General features: G+C 36.6%; 12 protein-coding genes across 12 annotated transcripts; 6 read left to right on the top strand and 6 right to left on the bottom strand.

Moving 5' to 3' along the window:
- Positions 1 to 283: 283 nt before the first annotated feature.
- Positions 284 to 2,335, bottom strand: FDP41_012973 (uncharacterized protein; the record flags this gene model as incomplete). The annotated part of the gene is made up of 1 exon (XM_044703551.1): positions 284 to 2,335. One exon carries the CDS (start codon positions 2,333 to 2,335, stop codon positions 284 to 286), a length of 2,052 nt encoding a protein of 683 aa, XP_044565898.1.
- A 347-nt stretch (positions 2,336 to 2,682) lies between these two features.
- FDP41_012972 (uncharacterized protein) lies at positions 2,683 to 3,337 on the top strand (the record flags this gene model as incomplete). Its single annotated transcript, XM_044703550.1, has 3 exons — positions 2,683 to 2,826; positions 2,878 to 3,058; positions 3,126 to 3,337. 3 exons carry the CDS (start codon positions 2,683 to 2,685, stop codon positions 3,335 to 3,337), a joined length of 537 nt encoding a protein of 178 aa, XP_044565897.1.
- A 98-nt stretch (positions 3,338 to 3,435) lies between these two features.
- Positions 3,436 to 4,586, top strand: FDP41_012971 (uncharacterized protein; the record flags this gene model as incomplete). The annotated part of the gene is made up of 2 exons (XM_044703549.1): positions 3,436 to 3,478; positions 3,784 to 4,586. The coding sequence occupies 2 exons, from the start codon at positions 3,436 to 3,438 to the stop codon at positions 4,584 to 4,586; spliced, it is 846 nt and encodes a 281-aa protein (XP_044565896.1).
- Positions 4,587 to 4,662: 76 nt separating this feature from the next.
- Positions 4,663 to 5,883, bottom strand: FDP41_012970 (uncharacterized protein; the record flags this gene model as incomplete). Its single annotated transcript, XM_044703548.1, has 1 exon — positions 4,663 to 5,883. The coding sequence occupies one exon, from the start codon at positions 5,881 to 5,883 to the stop codon at positions 4,663 to 4,665; it is 1,221 nt and encodes a 406-aa protein (XP_044565895.1).
- A 184-nt stretch (positions 5,884 to 6,067) lies between these two features.
- FDP41_012969 (uncharacterized protein) lies at positions 6,068 to 7,640 on the bottom strand (the record flags this gene model as incomplete). Its single annotated transcript, XM_044703546.1, has 3 exons — positions 6,068 to 6,969; positions 7,036 to 7,051; positions 7,122 to 7,640. 3 exons carry the CDS (start codon positions 7,638 to 7,640, stop codon positions 6,068 to 6,070), a joined length of 1,437 nt encoding a protein of 478 aa, XP_044565894.1.
- Positions 7,641 to 7,909: 269 nt separating this feature from the next.
- Positions 7,910 to 8,975, top strand: FDP41_012968 (uncharacterized protein; the record flags this gene model as incomplete). Its single annotated transcript, XM_044703545.1, has 2 exons — positions 7,910 to 8,306; positions 8,401 to 8,975. 2 exons carry the CDS (start codon positions 7,910 to 7,912, stop codon positions 8,973 to 8,975), a joined length of 972 nt encoding a protein of 323 aa, XP_044565893.1.
- Positions 8,976 to 9,862: 887 nt separating this feature from the next.
- Positions 9,863 to 12,647, bottom strand: FDP41_012967 (uncharacterized protein; the record flags this gene model as incomplete). The annotated part of the gene is made up of 2 exons (XM_044703544.1): positions 9,863 to 12,054; positions 12,113 to 12,647. The coding sequence occupies 2 exons, from the start codon at positions 12,645 to 12,647 to the stop codon at positions 9,863 to 9,865; spliced, it is 2,727 nt and encodes a 908-aa protein (XP_044565892.1).
- Positions 12,648 to 12,795: 148 nt separating this feature from the next.
- FDP41_012966 (uncharacterized protein) lies at positions 12,796 to 15,004 on the bottom strand (the record flags this gene model as incomplete). The annotated part of the gene is made up of 6 exons (XM_044703543.1): positions 12,796 to 13,607; positions 13,679 to 13,714; positions 13,790 to 13,799; positions 13,877 to 14,304; positions 14,420 to 14,458; positions 14,590 to 15,004. The coding sequence occupies 6 exons, from the start codon at positions 15,002 to 15,004 to the stop codon at positions 12,796 to 12,798; spliced, it is 1,740 nt and encodes a 579-aa protein (XP_044565891.1).
- A 184-nt stretch (positions 15,005 to 15,188) lies between these two features.
- On the top strand, positions 15,189 to 16,486 carry FDP41_012965 (uncharacterized protein; the record flags this gene model as incomplete). Its single annotated transcript, XM_044703542.1, has 3 exons — positions 15,189 to 15,284; positions 15,347 to 15,509; positions 15,696 to 16,486. The coding sequence occupies 3 exons, from the start codon at positions 15,189 to 15,191 to the stop codon at positions 16,484 to 16,486; spliced, it is 1,050 nt and encodes a 349-aa protein (XP_044565890.1).
- A 239-nt stretch (positions 16,487 to 16,725) lies between these two features.
- Positions 16,726 to 18,614, top strand: FDP41_012964 (uncharacterized protein; the record flags this gene model as incomplete). Its single annotated transcript, XM_044703541.1, has 3 exons — positions 16,726 to 16,915; positions 17,014 to 17,990; positions 18,048 to 18,614. 3 exons carry the CDS (start codon positions 16,726 to 16,728, stop codon positions 18,612 to 18,614), a joined length of 1,734 nt encoding a protein of 577 aa, XP_044565889.1.
- An 876-nt stretch (positions 18,615 to 19,490) lies between these two features.
- On the top strand, positions 19,491 to 20,264 carry FDP41_012963 (uncharacterized protein; the record flags this gene model as incomplete). The annotated part of the gene is made up of 1 exon (XM_044703540.1): positions 19,491 to 20,264. The coding sequence occupies one exon, from the start codon at positions 19,491 to 19,493 to the stop codon at positions 20,262 to 20,264; it is 774 nt and encodes a 257-aa protein (XP_044565888.1).
- A 154-nt stretch (positions 20,265 to 20,418) lies between these two features.
- On the bottom strand, positions 20,419 to 20,832 carry FDP41_012962 (uncharacterized protein; the record flags this gene model as incomplete). Its single annotated transcript, XM_044703539.1, has 1 exon — positions 20,419 to 20,832. The coding sequence occupies one exon, from the start codon at positions 20,830 to 20,832 to the stop codon at positions 20,419 to 20,421; it is 414 nt and encodes a 137-aa protein (XP_044565887.1).
- Between the last annotated feature and the right edge of the window lie 107 nt (positions 20,833 to 20,939).

The raw sequence follows: 20,939 nt of genomic DNA, 5'->3' as shown, positions 1-20,939 counted from the left end.
CGAGAGAGCAATGTCGATATTTTTTTCACTTCAATTCAATAATTTTGTTGCTCTCCTTCAACAAGAGAGATGACGCCAGCCAAAAGATGGCATTTGATGATTTGATGCATCTCAAAGGAAGAGTTATGCAAAAAGAACTGTAATACACTAGGTTTTGAAATGAATTATATTTTAATATCATCACATTGTTAAGTGCAACTGAAAGAATTGTTGTTTGGAATGTTGGACATTGTGTCTTCTACCCTGGTGGTTGCACTGAGAAACAAGTCCAAACGAAGGAAAATTAACGCTTGACGAAAGTGAACTTCTTACGAGCCTTCTTTTGACCTGGCTTCTTACGTTCGACTACTCTAGGATCTCTATAGAGGAAACCACTGGCTTCTAATGTTGGTCCAAATTCAGGAACGAACTTGGCTAAAGCTTTTGAAAGGCCAAGGAAGATTGCATCACATTGACCAGTTTGACCACCTCCTCGAACTCTGGCCTCAACATCAAATTGGTTCAAAGTGTCTGTAAATTTCAAAGGTAACATGAGTTTGTAGTGATGACGAGATAAGTTGAAATAGTCGAGTACAGACTTTCCATTCACTGTGAATAATCCTGTTCCTGGAGAGATTTTAACATTGGCAACGGAAGACTTTCTTTTACCTGCAGCAGTGGAAAAACCTCCGTAAATTGCAGGGTGAAATTCTGTGACAGCCTTCTCTTCAGCTCCAATCCTCATGCTTTCGTCGTGGATTGGTCGCAATACTTCATAGATATGGTCAATTGGTGAAGGGAAGTCCTCAAGCTTCAAAGTCTTTGCTCTTTTATACACCATTTCAACCTCTTTTTCTTTGGCTTTCTTTGTTGCAATTTGCCTAATGGACCACAAAACAGTTTGCATTTTTGGTTTTGGCTTGGTTGCTATATCAGCTAGTGTGTAAACAGCAGGCTTGGCTGTAGCTGTAATTTCATCGGTAATGAGCTGAATGGATCTTTGAGATGCGCTTGCATATTTGTCAAACTTTGGTTGGACTGTTAAAATCACCTTATTCAAAATTGACTTGATTTTATCCTTTGGTATGGATGGGAATATTGCCTCTAATCTCCTCAGCAAGCCATTTTCATCAGTTGCTTCTTTAATATTTTCATAAAACTCTTGAACATTGTCAAATTGTTTTGATCCAAGGGCTTCATAAAGATTTCTCAGAGCTTCGTCATCGAAGATTCTTTCTCTGAAATATTTGTTTCTTTCTGAAAAGGTGCTATCCTCGGAAACATCAGAAAGATCTTGTAATGTTTGTTTTCTAAGTTCTTCAATCGTTTCCCATCTAGGATCATTCAAAAGCCAAGGAGCGTTTTTCTCAATTTCATCTTCACTCATGCTCAAATATTTTTCAATGTTCTTTGAAACATTCTCTAAATATTCGTCGTTTAAAAAGTAACGCTTCTCATGAGGAGTTAACGTGTTCCAGAATGGACTCTTTTCTTCATGTCTTGGTGAGTTAACAAGGATCAATTTGTCTCCAGACAGGGATGTTGGAGATGCAGACATTCTATCTAAATCGACGTTCAATGAAAAGTCGCTCACAGCAGGCATACCCTCAAGCATGTCGTTTTTAAGAGTAACGGAGTCATATTGTTGGAAATATTCATTTCTATTTTCTTGTTCTTCCGTAGAGGTACCTTTCTTCAAGAGTTTCTTCAGCTCTTTCTTTTGTTGTTTGAATTCATTGGCCAATTCTTCTCTTTCTTGTTGCTCGGCTTCCCATGGTTCTATCGCTTTATAAGGGGTCTTAGATTCATACATGAATGAAAGAAGACTATCTCCTGCTTTTGCTTGCATCTCTCTTTCCTTTGTTTCCAATTCAATAAGTTGTTCATTAAATATCTGTGTGGGTGTAACTTTTGTTTTTTGCTCAAAGAGTGCTTGTAATGTCTTGAGTTTTTGAGCATCAGCAGAGGTTCTTTCATAAATACTATCGTTGGCCTCTCTCACTTTCTTCTTTTGAGCTTTCACGGTTTTGGCCATCTCCGACTTTTGAAGAGCCTCAAATTCGGAGAAGTGTTCCTCTTTCTTTGTTTCCTTCTCATCTTTCTCTAATTTCGTAACAAATAAATCGAGTAAACTCTTTGTTTTTTTCAAATTTACATTCTTTGCAACGTATGGCATGGCATCTTCTACTTCATAGTGTTGAGTCGGATCAAAACCATCTTTTTCAATGTCTTTAGCATATGTACGTGATTGATGAATGGCCGTTTGTGGTATCAAGAAACGATGGCTGCAGCCTCTTGATGAAGCTACCACATGAAGCGAACGAAAGAGAGAAGCAACCCCAGAGTTTCGTAGCATTTTTTTCAAAACAATTTTACAATGTTGTCAAACCTAAGATGATGATAAAGCGAATTTGATATCATTTAAATTATGATAGTGATTTATTTCAAAATATAAGATGAAGAAACGGCTTTTCCTTTCCTTGAAATACAATTCTTTGATTAAATTAATTGAAGGAGTCGAAGAGATTGGTCCGTGATGATAAGAATAAGAAATAAAAAATGATGAGTTGTAAATTTTTGACTGTACGATTCAATCGTCATCATCGGCTTGTTGCTCCCCTCTCATCATCCTCAACATCATTATCACTGCGAATAGTGATGTTTCATAATGAGCAGAGAGAATTTTCATCATCGAGGCAGCACATGGAGGAAGAAAAAAAAAGCAAATCTATATGGGGAAATATAATGGAATTTGTGGATACATTCCGACAGGGAAGAAAGCTCAAAAAAGTAGAGGAAGAAATGAAAAAGAACTATTCTAAGCTTGTGGCAAGCGCATTATTAGAGGTATGCATTGATGAATACTAATGAAAAGTAACGAATCATTTAATCTTTCAGTCGATTCGGGAACAAAAACGAATGAAATCCGAAGTTGACCATCAATTTGCAGAGTTAGCCAAAAAGATGAATGAAGAATTTTCTGGCATTAAGAAAGAAATGAATATTGACAAAATTAAAAGAGAACTTGTGAAGAAACACGGCGGAGATATGTCAAAGGCTATGAGAAATATTATTGAAGGTAATTTTCACCTTGTTCTTAATTAATTTATTGAATATTAATTGCATGTCAACAACATTTGAAACAGAGCAATATGCAAAGAGTGGTGAAAAACCAAGCGAAGAAATGATTGACAACATGGAACGTGAATTGAATGATCTCATGTCACGAAACATCAATCAAAGTACCTCCACACCCAACAACAACACATCCTCAACATCATCACAAACAAGTACATCATCCCCACCATCAAAATTCAAGCAAATATTAGAAAAAGAAAAGGCAGATAAAAAGAAATAAGCTATTTACTTCCAGTCATTATTTACATGAACATTATTGATCTCTGAGTTATTAAAAACACCAACATCCAAATTCGATTTCTTTTCAAATTGAAAAAAATGTTTTCATGTTTTTTAAATGTTTTTGGCTGTTGCGATGAAGGTTCGTACGCGATGATGACATCACAATGATGGCAATCAATATTCAATTCATTGACGTAAATGGATGAATCCTACTTGTGCTGTTATCAAATACTTCATTATAATTATCATCGGATTGAACCTAACCGGCAAATCTATTAATATTGTATTCCGATTGTATGGACTGGATGTTTCAAATTGCAATGATGATGATGAACAATGTTCATACAATATCAACTTGATCTTGTACAACCGAATTTTGGATAATATCCGATAAAATTATTTGTTCCATCTTCAACCATTAATCTATTAAAATCAAATTAAAAGTAAGGAGAACACTTTGGAAAGGTCATGTCCGAAGAGGTGATGCCACTGACGAACACCATGAACTCAGAGATTCAGATGAGGAAGAAATGCATCACGGATTGGCACAACATGACATGATAGCTGGTAGAACAAGTATGGACAGAACATCCATGCAAGAAGAACACGAACTGGCTCATGATGGTATGACAGATGAGGAATTTGCTCAACTGTTGCAACAACAAGAATATGAAGAAGCAGCAAGAAGAAGTAGAAGTGGAAATGTAAATACTGTGACGTCCTCTTCGGGTAATAATAATGGAAGAACAATGGTTGATTTGGGAGATAATGAAGGTTCTGCATTTAATTTGAGAGAAGAGCAAGACCAAGCTTATTTGAGATCTTTGCAAAGAGATCAGGAAAGAAGTAGGCAAGAAGAGTTGGAAAGACAACGAAGAGAACAAGAAGAACGTGAAAGACAACGACAAGAGCAAGAAAAAATTAGAAAGGAACAAGAAAAAATTGCAAAAAGAAGAGAAAAAGCTAACAAGCTCAAAGCTGAGCCTGCGGATACAGAGAGAAATTTTTCAAAAGTTCTTATACGATTTCCTGATTCTTCACGGTTGACTAGATCCTTCAGACATTCTGACACAATTGGAGATATTTTCGATTATTTGGACGTTACCAAAGAAATTGATATTGATAAGTTTGTGCTAGTGACCACTTATCCTGCTAGAAGATTTTCCTATGAAGAACATGCCAATCTTTCTCTTGCGGAGGCCAACTTAAGCGAAAAACAAGTCACATTGAATTTGGCTGAGAAATAATGTAAATTATTGTGTACATATTGACATCATATTTATTTATGAATTATTGTAAATGTTCATGAATTATTGTAAATGTTTAGAGAGAGGATTTAAATTGAGAAGGATCCACTCTCTTAATTACTAAAGCACTAGCTCCACCTCCTCCGTTACAAATACCTCCACATCCGATTGTTTTCTTATTTGTTGCCAAGATGTTGCAAAGTGTAACAATAATTCGTGATCCAGAGCAACCCAGAGGATGGCCAAGAGCAACAGCTCCACCCCATATGTTTACCTTCTCTTCTGGAAGATTTAAGAGCTTCAAATTTGCCAAAGCTACAGCGGAGAATGCTTCATTAATTTCAAAATAATCAACATCCTTGGCAGTTAGTCCAGCCCTCTTCAAAGCTTTTGGAATGGCTAGACTTGGAGCAATGGTAAACCATTGAGGCTCTTTTTCTGCGTCCTCGAATGACAAAATCTCAAAAACATTCTCATTTCTCAAACTTGAAAGATAGGTTGGGTTTGATTTCAAAAACTTTCCGCTTACGAGAAGAACAAATGCAGCTCCATCTGAAATCTTCGATGCGTTTCCAGCAGTCACAGTTCCTCCCTCCTTACTGAATGCAGGTTTAAGTGATCTTAGTTTATCTGCTCCTTTAAATTTCGTAACTTCTTCATCTCTGTCATATGTCACTCCGTTGATCTTCATTGGAACAATTTCCTTCTTGAAATTTTCAACATTCTTCGCAGCTTTTTCATAACTCTTGATAGCATAGTCATCTTGATCTTGCTTTGAAATGTTGTGAGTTGATGCAGTGACATCAGCAAATTGACCCATCAAACTCTTATTGTATGGATCAAACAAACCATCGTACATCATACCGTCAATCACTTTACCATCACCCATTCTTTTTCCACTTCTATAGTCTGACAAATAATAAGGAACATTGGACATGGACTCAACTCCACCACAAGCAATCACTTCTCTCATCCCAGTCATAATTTGCAAAGCTCCATAATGAATTGCTTTCATTCCGGAAGAGCAAACCTTATTCACTGTTGTACAAATGACATCTTTTGGCAATCCCGATCCAAGAGCTACTTGACGAGCTGGATTTTGACCAACTCCTCCCTGCAATACTTGTCCCATGATGACTTCTTCAACTTGTTCTGGTTTGAGATGAGCTCTTTGAATGGCCTCTCGGAGTGCAATAGAGCCAATCTGAACAGCAGATTGCGAGGAAAGACATCCACCACTGCTTCCGAGTGGAGTTCTCACGTAGGACACAACGTAAACCGATTGATCTTTGAACATTTTTTTTTGATTGTAATTTCCACGTTTGACGATCTTGTCTCGCGTGCGTGTAGATCATGATGGAAAATTCAAAAACTTCCTATTTTCCTCCATTAAGGATGAGTCCATCCTTGTGAAATAGAAAATGATCTTGAATGTGTACATGTTTTAATATAAAGTCTGTGATTGGAATGTTGTGTGAGTATTATTGTTGTTGGTGAAGATTTTTGGAAAGTAATTCAAGTTGTAATTTGCGTTTCAGTGCCATGGCAACAATGACAGTAATGTCATCTGGTTTTCCACCACTGACCTGACGTCCTGTGGCTTCAGAATATGCTTTAGAAAATGGTGTGAAGGTGTATGCATTCTCTGACAAGCTTACAACTCTGGCTAGAGTGGCTATTTGTCTTGCTTTGGAGAGTAAAAATTGATTAAGCTCATCAATGGCTTGAACATTTCCAGACGCAACTTTTTTCAATAGATCCGCTTGTTGTTGTTCGCTCCACAAGGTTTGGCCTTGGTTGTTGATTATTTGAAGAATTTGCCAATCAAATAAATTGTCGAATAATCCATCTGTTCCCATGACTATAACGTCACCATCTTGAATTTTATGCTCTTGCATATCTCCATCCGTAGGTTGATTCTCAATGCATGAACCATTCCTTTCAGGAGGACAAATAGTGAGCTGATAAGGAGCATTGAACCTATGTTGCTGAGTCTTACTTCTAAAAACAACCATTCCATCTCTAATAATGACAAATCCACTGTCTCCAACATTTAACGATTTCATGATGCCTTTTTCCAAATCGGAAATCATGACCATTGAGAACGTGGTAGATCCTGCTCTTATTGCTCCACTAGTTTTGATATCAGCAAAAACCCTGCTTAGAATTTCCACAGGTGACTCTCTGATAACTACTTTTGAAGGGCTTTCTGTGGGTGATTTGCCCCACCAGGTCCATCCGGTTTTTTCTGTCATTTCTTGAAAATTAGTTTTTTGAATAAAATTAAATATTTTGATTTCTTTTTCTTGAAATATTGCAAGGACTTTAGCAGTGATTGATCTGGATATCAAGCTAGGGTCAACGTTGTACTTGGCCCATCCACCTAGTAGTTGACAATATAAATTTTGAATATGAAACAATTTTGTAAAATGTTTGTCAAAACACCTACCAACACCGTCACCAACCTAAAAGAAGTCCAATTTCAATTAGAAAAGAATATTTACAATTTGTGACATAATTTGCGACAGTACTTACCCCAATAGCAAGTGAACATTGAAAATACGAGTCTTCACCTGCACTTTTCTCTTCCACTTCATCACTATGTCCAACATTTGGATAGAAAGATTGTGCATTTAATACATGCCGCATGTTTTTTGTTTTTGCTCTTTTTGACAATCCGACACCAGCAGAAAAGAAACCATACAATGAAACCGATGGTGATGAAGATGTTACATTATTGAACGCAGCCTCTTCCTCGGCTTGAACCATCATTGAATGTGGTGGAAAATTAAACCATCTTCCATCAGAACCATCATCCACACTCCTACAGTGATGATGATTCATTTGATCAAGATTTAAATCCTGATTTGCCTGAACAGCAGCACCTTCCTTAAGCACCATGGAAGAACAACTCTTACTGATTGAAAAACCATTTGAAAATAAATGATGAGCACTTGGAAATAAGAGATTCGGAAGTAATGAAGAAGCTGAAAAAGAAAGGCTTGTATTCAGAAGGTGATTCCTTCCCTCTTGAGAAAGGAGATCCCTTTGCATTTTTTTGATAATAACTACGCACGAAGGAGATCCCTTTGCGTTTTTTGGGTCTTTCAAAACCTTTGTTTTGAATAATTAATAATACTTGGAATATAAAAAGGAGTGTCTATTCACATGTTTTTGTTTCAATTCCTTTCGTTCGTATCGTATGATGATCACCAGAACGAATCCAATAGTTGAATTCATTCAAATTGAAAAGAAATTTTCTTCAAGTACATTTTCCCGCGTTGAAAAAGTTCGTTTCAACCGCAATTTAAAAAAATAAAAAAATGAAAAAGTCTTCAACAGTCGTTGCTGCCAAAAGCACTTCAAAAAACAAGCGATCGGAATCACCTTCACATTCACCACCCACTTCCTCCTCCTCACAACAACAACAACAACATCGTGATGATTATGTTTCACCCGTCGGAATGGAAAAACGAAAAAGAGGGAAAGAAGAAATTTCTTCTTCAGAAGGTCGTGGAAAAGAAAGAAATATTCATGAAAGAAAAAAGAAGAAGAGAAAAAGTTCGAGAAGTGGCAGTGCAAAAGAAATAGGACATGTCATTAAGTTTTGTGTTTCAATTCCACAAGATATGGATGATAGTGCACGACTGGTATCTTTAAACGAAATTTTGTTAAAACATGCAGAGCGATATTGCAAAACTCCTATCCAAAAAGAAACACGTAGGTTTAGCAATTCATTTACTTTTGTGACAAATGTAAATTTTCATAATGATCACTTGTTCGCATCATGCAATGATTGTAACAACTCTAATAGTTGATGAAATTAAGCGAGAATATTTAACAAACACTCTTCCAAAACTGATTGAGAAATATTATGGTACACGTGTGATACCAGACCCCATTAATCAAGTAAATAGGAAAAAGCAACAATTTTATGATAAAACAATATCACAACTAGAGAATGAACTGCAATTTTGGGATAAAATTGCATCCACTCTAGAGCAAGATTCTGATATGGCGAACAAGATTTCAACAATCAAAATGGAGTCATTCCAGCCTAATGTTGACCAAACAACCTCAGAAATGCTTTCAACGCTTACAAAATTACTCAATGGGTGTATTGAATCAACAGTTGTCCTTAATGATCATCTGAACATGTTTATTGAGGAAATATTGCAAACCAAGAGAGATGCCAATAATCTCCAACAAAAGGTATTCCACAAGATGAAAGAACAACGAAAGCCAGCATCGAGTGATTCAAAAACAGCAACAAATGATGCTTTGGTTTCGAACATTATAAACAAGAATAAGAACACGAGAACAGAAAAGAAAGATCAAGCCAATGCTCTAGATCCTAAAACAATTATTGGAGAAAAGGACTTTAAATAGAGAAGTTCTCAATCTCGTCTGTCGTATTATAATCCAAAATGTAAATTAAACTTATTGTCTTCTTTCAAAATACATTCACCAAAAAATTAATATGAATTTTATTTAGTCCAAATTGTAAAGGACAGTCACCAAAAAATGTTTCAAATTTCGAGTAGAGAACCGATCGAAGGAAAACTCATCGGAAATCATGTAATTGTTGATGATTTAACACTTTACAATTTTGATTACTATGGAAAGGGAGAAATGTCTAGATCCACACCATGTTTTTCGAATTGGTTTGATGCAAACACAGCGTCTACAAATATCAATCATCATTTACCTGCAAATGCTGATGATGCAAATAATAATCCGGAAATGACACCAATAATACTTCCCCCTAAAGATATGGAAAAATTAATTCTTTCACTGCAAGAGGCCTTTTATTTATATTATGCTCTAGGATGTTTGCGGATACGGGTTGGCCAGAATTTTACAAGTATTCAAGATTGCTTTAAATTATTTTGTGAAATTGAAGGAACTGACTTCTTCATCTCTCGATATGCGATTTATCACTATTTTAGATCGAGAGGATGGATCACAAGAAGTGGAGCAAAATACGGTTGTGATTATGTGCTTTATAGAAAAGGACCACACCTCGAACATGCAAAATATGGTGTAAATATTATTTCCTCAAAAAAGTTGGCAGTCATGACTTGGAAAGAATTGCAACACCATTGCAGAACTTCTCTAAATGTAAAAAAAGATTTACTCATATGTCAATATCAAATGCTTAAAGAAAATATCGATTTCAGTAATAATGTTACAGACATTCTGAAAAATTGTATTACATTAGCCATTATGAAGGTTGCTAGGTTTGTTCCAGAAAGAGATAGGGAGGCCGACAATGATTAGTTTTGAAGAGATTTTCTGTTCTCAAATTTCGATAAAATTTGACTGGGAGAAAATGTAGACGTTTTTTGTCTACTTTTTCTTTCTTCGTCCACAATAACTGAAGTTTTTTCATCGAGCTGAGGTGAAATTGTTTGACCTGGTTCACGATTGACCATGGACGGACTAAGCGGCATATCTTGGGAGGCATTCTTTTTTTCAATGCTTTCTAATTTTCTTTGATTTTCTAAAGCTCGTTCTTTCTCTTTCTTGATCAAGGAAATCTTTCGTTTTAACTTTTCATCCTCTCCAGCAATATCTAAATTCTCCTTATCACAAATAAATTTCGTGATTTTTTCAATTTTGTAAAACAAATGGATGTTTGAGGGATCGCTGAGGGAGTACTTTTCCATAGTTTTCTTGGAATGTAATTCAATTTCCTTAAATACATTTTCCAAATGAATTTCATCCAGCTCACCATGGCTAATAGTAGAATAGAAAATATCTTGTGTTTTCTCTCCTTCCAAGCTATATACGTGCTCATGTAATAGAGGATCAACAAAGGAGCAATAGGTGTCCTTCGTTAATGCATCTTTAGAAATTATTGTTTCTAGATCTGAATTGCTCTTTTCTAAAAGAATAGACAATATCGCTGAAAGTCTCTTCTCTATGAATTTCGACCTAAAATTGACATGTTTCAGTTCATTAAGAGAGTCCAATTTTTGCGACAATACACCTTGGTGAAACTTATTGCAATCACTTTCAAATAAGTTGGAAAATAAAGTCAATATGGGATGTAACTGATGCACTCTTGTCACGGTAGTGGACAGTACGTCTTCTGGGGCTTTCTTTTTCATTAAACTCTTCATTTCTTCAAATAAATCCAGTTGCTTTTCTGCCAAAATAGTGATGATAGGAGTATCTGAAATAGAGTCAATGATACAAATGGCTCTCATTACTGCATACAAATGAATCATTTTCTGAAGTTTTTCAAAGTTTGTGGATGCTTGGTTTTGCAAGGCGGAGTACTGTTCTTTCAGTAAATCGTCAAACTTCAAACTTTGATGCTTGTAAAAACGTTGTTCTATTTGAACTATTTTTGAGTTGAGTTCCATTGAACGTTGCATATCCTTGTACATCTCTACCTCAAACCTAACAGACGATAGATGTTTGTTGTACTTTAAACAGGATAGTTTCTTTTGAATATCATTAACTTCTTTTTCCAATTCTTGTTTTCTTTGGGATAGTTTCATAATATTATTTTCAAGTTGAAGGGCTTTATCTTCAATCTCCTTGTTCTTTGATTCAAGATCTTTGACAGCCTCCTCTTCAATTTTCAAATTTTGCAATTCAGAATTAGCATCAGACTCTGTTTGGTGGAGCCTAACACCCAACTCCTGAAGTTCTTTTTCAACCTCTCCCTTCATTTGTTGCATTTTTGGAATTTCCACGTTCAAATTCTTGGAAGTTAGTTCCATTAACCCCATCAACGAGTCAGTGGTATTTTCTAAATATTTTTCTTCCTGTTGTTTGAGTTGTTGTAATTGCTTTTTCAATTTTTGGATTGAAAGCTTAAGATTTTCGTTTGACCTAGAAGAGGAAGAAACCTGTTGTTTAACGGCATCAATTTGCTTGTCGTTGTATTCCCTTTTAAGCTGCACTTTTTCATTCCATTCAAAAATCTCTTTTTTCATCCTATCGAGCTCAGCATCAACAACTCCAATGTCTGTTTCATATTCCTCAATATCAGCCTCTAAAAATTCGGTGATTTCCTCGGGTGTTAATTGAATTATATTTTTTCCTCTATTGATCTCTTCTACTTTCTGATTACAGCAGTTATCAAATAGATTATCGTGGTATTCTCTCACCTGGTTCGTTAACACAAGAAAGTATTTCTCCTTTTCCTTTTTATAGAGTAATTCATGCGGTTGTTGAGCATGCTCTTGCTCATCCTTAATCTTTTGAATTGCTGGAGATATAAACTCCCCAATGGATTCTCTTATTTCTTCATACTCGTTCTCTTTTGGAATAGAGATAAAGTCTTCAAAGTGTTTGATGAAATGACCTTTCAAATAGGTGTTATGATTCTCGGATCGTTCTTCAATATATTCCCGTGTTTTTGTTTTGGCCGAGTCCACTACTTGATTCAACGATATTGAAAGTTTGTCATGTTGTGCATCCTCAAATGCGATCTCATTGGCTCTTTGTTTAGCTAGCTCAATTTGTGTGTAAAGAAGGCGAATATTGACTCATTGTGATTCTTCACTTACCATTCAAAGAGAATAATTTAGCAAGTAATCGCTTCTTTCTATCGGTTTTAGCAAGATAGGCAGCTTCCAGAGCAATGGACGTTTGTCGTACCGACTCAATTTCTTGTTGTTCGGATTTCTCAAATTCTCTCAAACGTTCCATATGTTGCAGTCTTGATTGTTCCCTTAACAATTTTACTTCTTGTTCTTCCTTTGCCTCTGCTTGCTGTTTGATCTTTCTGAGCTTTCTGTTTTCCGAACGCTTGAGAATTTCCTCTGCAATTTCTCTCTTCCTTTCTTCGTTCAGTTCCTCCATAATTGTGTGATGATGATCTATGCTCACTTCCTCTCCCGATGCATTTGCCGAGAGAATAGATGAAACTACGGGAGAAGACCCTCGGGGCGCGATTTGTTGAGTGCTCCGCATTAAGGGTGAAGAAAAGAATTTAGATTGGGATGGAGAAGAGTACTGACGAGGACCATTCATCTGCATATGGCTATTGTTGTGATTGCGATTAAGCAACGGGGAGTTGTACCCTTCGTTATGTTTGAGCATTTTTAAATGTTCTTCACAAATGGTCATTATTATATACTATATGTACATGATCGTGGTTTAATGATGATTCCAAAAGGCAATGTGTATCTAATTTTCTCTTGAATGATACTGTCTAATTCATATCATTGTGTGAATAAAGAATAAATAATTATTTCTTGAGTTGAATCTTATTCTTCAACTCATCCAACGACTGATATTGTTTCTTTTCCAAAATAACCTTACGAGCATGGCTTAATTTATCTGGAACGTTCCACATCAAAATACCAACAACCTTCTTGTCTCTCAAATAATAAACAATACCATTTCCATAGTTGGAAGCAACAACTGGTGCAGCGGATGTAGCCCATGAGCTACCATTTTGTCTAACAATGACGTCATCCCAAACAGCATAGGTATCGAGACTAGAGTTAATTTCACCAACAGCTTGGAAATGAATATCACCAATGTCGCTCCAGAACATACTGATGTGATGGAATGGCTTCTTGGCATTAGAGCTCATATTGGTTCCAGCATGTCTACCGGTGGCTTCAGCATGTTCATGGTGTTCAGATCTTCTTCTTCCCAAAACAACATCATAGTAACTCAAGACATCTCCAGCAACAAACACATTTTGAACAGCCTCTAATTGAGAGTTGGTAACAATACCGCTGTTTTGAGGATCGATTTCCAAACCTGCCTCTTCAGCAATGTAAGTGTTGGGGTAGATACCAGTAGTGGTGACAACATAGTCGGCCTCAATCTTTTCACCGCTATCGAGGGAAACGACAACCTTATCCTTGTTATTGCTTGGCTCAACATTCACTACGTTTCTGTTTGGTTTCAAGTCAACACCAGCAGCAACTAAGGTTTGTCTGACACGTTCGCTAAGGTATCTTGGAATCCAACGAGCCAAGACATCAGGTTCAAGGTAAACTTGAGTGACCTTCGAACCCTTCTTATCACGGAGCTTATTGGCCACAGCTTTTGTAATAAAGATCGAAACATTTAAGGAACATGTTCGCGAAAGGTTAAATCAGAAAGTATGTACATACCATAACTCAACTCAGTACCCAAGAAACTTCCACCAACTGATATGATGTTTGTCCATAATTTCAAACAATTTTAATAAGAAACCAAGCAATAATGTCGACGATGATACCTACCAATAACAATCTATGGTTGCGTTCAAAGAGCAGCCATAACAGTAATGTGTTCCTCAAAAAAATTAAGCTTAATGCCGATATACTTACATGCGCATTGTCTTTCTTGGCAACAGCAGCCAACTTCTTGTAATCGTTAATTGTTCTGAAAGTGGTTACATTATTTGGGAAGAGGTCGCTGCCTGGTAATTCTCTTGGTGTTCCTCCTGTTGCAATGAGGCACTTTTCATAGCTGTATTGCTTTCCATCGGATGTGGTAACTACTTGGTTATGAGTATCCAATTGAACGACTTTGGTCTTGGTCAAAAGAGTGGTTGATGGATCTGATTCATAGGCAGAAATTGGCTCATACTCAACAGAAGTCTCTTGTCCAAGCCAGTTCACAAACTTGAGCTCATCAGCCTTATTGGAACTCCATAGCTCCTTTGAGAGGGGTGGGCGTTCATAGGGAGCATATTCCTCACCGGTAACGATAAGAACTTGAGCCGATGGGTCATTCTTCTTGATGGCCTTCAATGCTGCATTTGTTGTTGTTGTTGTTCAGATTCGTATCATCACGAAAAGCAAAATATAGCGATTGTTGATGATAGGATGATGGTTGGTGCGATTGCAACATTGAACGACAAAACTTACCAGCATAAGAAGCAGTGCCACCACCAATTAAAATATACTCTAAATAAATTCATCAAATATATTATTATTGTTATTATGAATACGAATTATTATTATTATTATATTAAATGTTGCAAATCGCAATAGAATTCCTAGCGTAAATCACCTGACCTTGTTGTGTCTCTACATACTGTATTTAGTAGCTTCAGTCTTCTTTGCTGAAGCAACAGTAACATCCCTGGAGTTTCTTTCCTTGTCCTTCTTTATTTCTTCCTTAACTCTACGATGCTCAAGATATTCCTCCAAGTTTGGATCTCCATGTTCACGATCACTTCTAATCCAATAATCCACAAACATTGGTGTTAAGACCAAAGGAACTAATCCACCAGCAAGAAAGAGTGGAAGCAACGATGTCTTTCTCTTGTTTTGTAAATATTCAGGTCTGCTTCCGTATTCATTAAAATATTTCTCTTTATCTGCATTTGATGATTTAAATCTTCTTGACACTTTCTCAAAGTTCTTTCCGCTGTTGTTGTGTTTGGTAAAAAGGCTGCTTGATCTCTGGAAGAGAGAACGGGCAGTAGAGATGGAGGTTTTGGAGAACATTTTTTTCGTTTACAAAAACCTCTAAAAATTCTCCGTTGAAAATTGAACCATCATCAAAAGGAATAACAGTGTTGAGAACGATTCATGATTATTGTTGTTGTGATGTGTTGTTGTATCAATGAAGCTGAATATTGATGATGATGAGATTGAAAATAAGTGGCAATGGAGTGAAAAATAAAAAAAAATGATGAAGCGAGTTGCGTCGAGAATTTTGGGCAGCCAAGCCACAAAGAAGAATTTTTCGTCTGCCTTGATGATTCATCATCAGCCACAACAAAATGTAAATATTCAATTTTTATATAATATTGGATGCATCTACCATATTTTCTCGTCATTTTATAGTGTTATTCATCATCGGCAAGAAATGTCAAACCAACAGTGACCATCTTTGGAGGCAGTGGATTTGTTGGCCAACAAATTTTGAAACGTATCGCCCCTCAGTGCGAGAAAGTTATTATCGCTTGTAGAGGAGTCTCTGAATTTGAACATCAAGCAAGACACTATGGTAGGTTGGCTTTGTTATTAGTTTCAGTCTGAATTGTTGTTTTGGCTGATGATAACTTCTGTCAATATTCATCCATCGTGTATTCAATGTAATATGCTTGTTTAATTCGATGATATGTGGATATTTGCGGAAATAATATTATCATCATTGGATTCATCTCTACGCGAACTCTCATCATAAAATCAGACAATGTTAGCGTTGTCTATTCTGATGTTACCGATAAGGATACAATTGACAGTGCAATTTACGGAAGTGATGTTGTTATTAATCTTGTTGGCCTTCTTTATGAAAGTGATAATACTTTTGTTGAGGCTCATATTGATGGAGCCAGCAATGTTTCTCATAGTGCTCATAGATTAGGTGTTGATCAAATGATTCAATTTAGTTTCCTCAATTCCGAGCTCGATTCCCCATCATGGTGGTCAGATACTCGTTACAGATCGGAGGATATTGTCTATTCTAATTTTCCAACAGCAACATTTGTAAAGCCAAGCATTATGTTCGATAAGAAGGAAAATATCTATTCTGGAGCTTACATTAACAGACTCGGAAGAACTCCTTTGAGATTCCTACCAGTAATTCCTGCTCCTTTACATGACGCTAAACTTCAACCTGTTTTTGTGAATGATGTTATTGATGCTGTAGAGAAGGTCATTTTCTCCAAAGTGGAAGAAACTAGAGGAAAGAGCTTGTATTTGGCAGGTCCAGAGGTAATGACACTTCAACAAATGATGTCGAAAGCTTTTGGAAAGCCAGCATTACCAGTCTGGTATCCAGTATTTGATTTTATTCTTGGATGTACACAAATGTTACCAAATCCTGTTGTCACTCGTGACCAATTCCTTGTTTTGAAACAACATGGTGGTGATTTAACTCTTAATTCCACATTGGAGAGAATCGAACCATCTGTAAAAAGGACCATCATGACCTTTGAAGATTTAGACATTCAACCCAAGTCTTTGACCTCTCAATATTGAGCCACTTTCTCTCCCTAATAATCATTGGTACAAGAGTGGGAGCCTGAGAACTCTCTTGTATCGAATTCGATAATGCACGTGATTCCAAATAAAATTGGGTTTTCGCTTTCTTATATAGTTGTAGAACGACAAATTTGACGAATTGTATGTATAGAATTGAAAATTGTTGTATGTTATTAAATTATTGTTGGGAAACGAAAATTGCCCGCCAATTCTTTACAACAATTTGAATTTAAAAAATGTTTGGATCGGAATCGAAAGGCCGAGCTATCAATCTTCGTAATTTCTCAGCCCACAAGAAACAAGTATTGTGTTCAAAAATAGGGCGTAAATCAGGTCAAATAGTTGCAACTGGAGGAGAAGATGCTCTGGTAAAATTATGGCATGTAGCGAATGATGACCCTTTGATGTCCCTAGCTGGACATAAAAGTCCGATCACGTGTTTGACCTTCAATAGCACGGAGGATGTTGTTATTGCTGGTTCCGAGAGTGGATCTATTCGATTATGGGACTTAAACTCTGAACAGCCAACATCATCAAAAACTTTTCAAGGTGGACATCGTTCAGCGGTCACTTGCGTGGACTTTCACCCTTTGCATCCGAATACTTTGCTACTGGATCTCTTGACACAAATGTAAAAGTGTGGGATTCAAGAGTTAAAAAGGATGTGCAGTCACATAGAGGAGAATCAGAAAATTATAAGGAGCCCATTTCATCATTAAGATTTACACCAGATGGAAAGTGGATTGTTGCCGGTGGAGAAGATGGAACCATTAAGATTTACGATATTACGACTGGTAAAAAGTTTGGTCAAATTCAAAGTCACAGATCTACCGTTACCACCATTGATTTCCATCCCTCTGAATTTTACTTAGCCACAGGAAGTGCAGATAGAACAGTTCAAGTTCTAAGCTTGGAGGACTCGATTGAGGTTGTTTCAAAGTCTGACATTTTCCCATCCGGTGTAAAATCAGTGCAATTTAGTCCTGAGGATGGTTCAGTGCTTTTATCGATATGCGATGAAGGAATGAAGGTGCATGCTTGGAACTCGGCAAATATGCGTTGCATAGATACCATTGATGCTAAATGGGGTGACATTAATGATGTCAATCTTCATCAAGGTCTTAATCAAATATTTGCTGTTAGCGCCAATCCAACGGTGACTGGATATGTGGGTATTTGGGTGATACCTGTTGACTCTGTGAGGCCATGGTATAATGGTCAAGACGATAAAAAGATGCATTTCTCGCCTCAACTGACAAAAGAAATGGTGAATGAGACTCTAAATAGCTCAACTGAGGACGTTTTAAATGAAATCAGAAATAGGAAGCCTGTGAGTGTAGCTACTACAACAACAACCCGAGGAGAAGTGATTACAGTGACCAAGGTTTCTGGAGAAAGAAGAACACCTGCGTTGGGTGTCCCTCAAACGCCATCAAGTGAGGTAATAGTATCATCGAAAAGAAAGGAACCAGCTAATATTGATATTGATTCGTTCGTTCCAGTAAGTATTCGTTGGTGAATGCATGGATTGATGAGGTAACTTGGATTATTATTGAAGAAGGGAGAAGCTTTCTCTGAACTTGATGATGATCAAATTATAGAAGAAATAATGAAATCTCACCAAAAAATGTCGAGTGCCATGACAAATAGGTTAAACAATTTAAAAATTGTTCGAAGAATTTGGATCGATCAAGGAGATCCAAAGGAAGCCATTAAGGCACTTGTAAAAATGAAAGATTTACCACTTGCATCTGACATGTTAGGGCAACTATTACGTCCAGAATGTAAAAAGCATTTGACCCTTGAATTGTGTGCTCTCCTTTTACCAGTAATTATTGACCTCATAAAGGAAAATTATGAGGAACACATATCAACTGCACTCAAAGCATCCATGTTGTTGTATTCAAGTTTCTCAGGAATGATTGAAGAAAATTTACAACTATTTAATAGCAATTCAAATCTTGCACAAATGGATATTAATGCAGAGGCAAGAATTTCGAAATGTCAAGCATGCAAAAGAGGTTTCGGAGAGGTGAAACGAATTATAATAGAAAGAGCAGCCGATTTCTCACAAATGACAGATCTTGCTTTGCTATCGAGGAGAGTTGTAAAGACAATCAAGTAAATTCATTATTACACTTTCACTCCTGCCACAACTTGAATTTAAAAATGGTATCTGTCTTTTTATCATGATAATTGGTAACGTGTGAATTGAGAATCATCAAAGGCCCAACTTTTTGATTTGTTTCTCCGTAAGTAACGAGTCTGGTTGTTGAAAATTTAAATGTGTCCGATGTGTTTACTAGGAGTGGATCTTGCTTCAACAACAGGTTGTCAATGAAATCCAGAGATGGAGATTTTAGGAATTGCTCAGTGTGGTCATTGATAATTGTGGGCTTGTCGTTAGGAGGTGAGTCTAAAAATCGAGAGAGTGATGACGATGACATTTTTCTTTTTGATGAAATGAATAATTATTATAATCAAAGGTATCACCATATGTTGCGAATAATTAATTACAAATAATTAGATGAGAATCACATAAACTCCCAATGATTACGACACAGTGGGCACGTTTGCTCTTCCGTTGACTTTGTTTCCAACCATTTGGCGATGCAAGTGAGATGGAAAGCATGTTTACACTTTCCCCATACCACTGGACAATCATCACCTGGTTGTTGAAGTTTACTCGCTCCGTCTGGAGAGAGTCCGTCCAAAGGCCAATGACAAATACCACACACTTCATCGGGACTCTTCCAAGTCCAAGAAGCAACAAAATGAGCGCGCTTGATTCTAATTTTCATTTTTTCTTCTAATATTTCATTTCAATATATATATTATTTAATGTCTGATCAAGAAGCAGAGTTTATGTTTCTTCTTCTTGACCATACATGAGAGATGTCATCATTGTCTCTGAACGTATCCTTCCTTTTTTCAAATAGACGCTCATTCGAAGTGTTAACTAGCCCTGGGTTCCAATGTTTGAAAACGTTAAAAATAAAAAATGCAGAGAACCTTCAGTTACTCAAGCCAGCAATATGGAGCTTCAACACCTCCTCCATCTTCTTCATCGGGAACAACAACCACAACAGGATCCTCATCATCGATATCACCTGTTAATAGTGGATCATCTGTTTCTCCATCTCAACAAAAAACAGGCTCTCAAGAAAAAGTTAAATTATTTGAAAATAGAAAGGAAAGAGAAAAGTATGAAAATATGGCTGAATTATATTCTTTGATTGTTTCTGTGGAACGATTAGAAAAAGCCTATGTCAAGGATTCCATTATGGCCACTGAATATGCCGATGCTTGTAGAAAATTAATTGCAAAATTTAAAACTATTCAACCAATTGTTTCGGCAGATGTACCTGATATTGAACGATTCATGAAAGAGTATAGATTGGATTGTCCTGCAGCAACTAATCGATTGCTTAAAGTCGGTGTTCCAGCAACAGTCGAACATGGAGGAAAGGATCCTAACCAAACTGCACCAACTGTTAAATTGATTGCACAAGCGACCCAATACTTTATCACCGTCATGGATACCATAAAACTTGGATTGTTAGCCAAAGATCAATTAGCTCCGATTTTGGTTGATCTCATGGATTCTCTAAATTCATTACATATCAAAGACTTTGAAGGAAAGACAAAGATTAGAGATTGGACTGTTACTTTTAACCAGATGAAGGCCCACGAAAGCATAGATGAGGACCAGGCACGACAATTGTATTATGATATTGAACAGGCCTATAACCAATTTCACAAAGTGTTGCAATAGAGTTCACAAACATGATCTGGCACGTTTTGTAATTAATCATCATTTCACAAATCGGATTATTCCAAGAATGTGTCATCTTGTAAATAGTAAATTTTAAATAATAATAATTTAATACTGGTGAAAACCAAATATTGTCAATAATTGTGAAAAGAGACTATTTCTGTTGTCCTGCTTTTTGTTGTTGAATCTTTTGGAAAATATTCCTAAAGTTTTCTTCTTCGGCTTCAATTCTCTTCAAGATGGATGTTCTTGTTTCTTGGAGCTTTTTCAGCTCAGCTTCACAATATTCAATATTTCTACCAATATCTTCCTTCAAAGAACCCTTGCTCTTGGTGATGTACATTCTTCCGATGGCTTTGTAGGTTGGAGTGTCTTCGGGAAGTCTTTCCAATTCAGCAAAAGTGAGTGTTGCCATTCTCTTCTCTCTTTCCAACAATTGTGCTTGAGTAATGTTGTTTGATCTGTGTTTATACAACTCGAAGAGTTTACTTTCAGACTCTACGTATAATTCCTCATCTTCGGTCAGCGTTTTGATGGGAGCCTTTGCAGTGGTTGCCGTTGTGGACATTTTTTGTTGTATGATAAAGAGGAAGAAATTAGGCTCTCCATTATGATGACAATCCAATGAATTAATTGAAAAAGAAACCATTGAAACATATGAACATGTTTATCCAG

This window comes from Naegleria fowleri (assembly GCF_008403515.1).
Source record: "Naegleria fowleri strain ATCC 30894 chromosome Unknown tig16, whole genome shotgun sequence".
NCBI lineage: Eukaryota > Heterolobosea > Eutetramitea > Acrasida > Naegleriidae > Naegleria > Naegleria fowleri.
The sequence above is the reverse complement of the archived record's forward strand: the minus strand, read 5'-3'. Positions and strand labels throughout refer to the sequence as shown.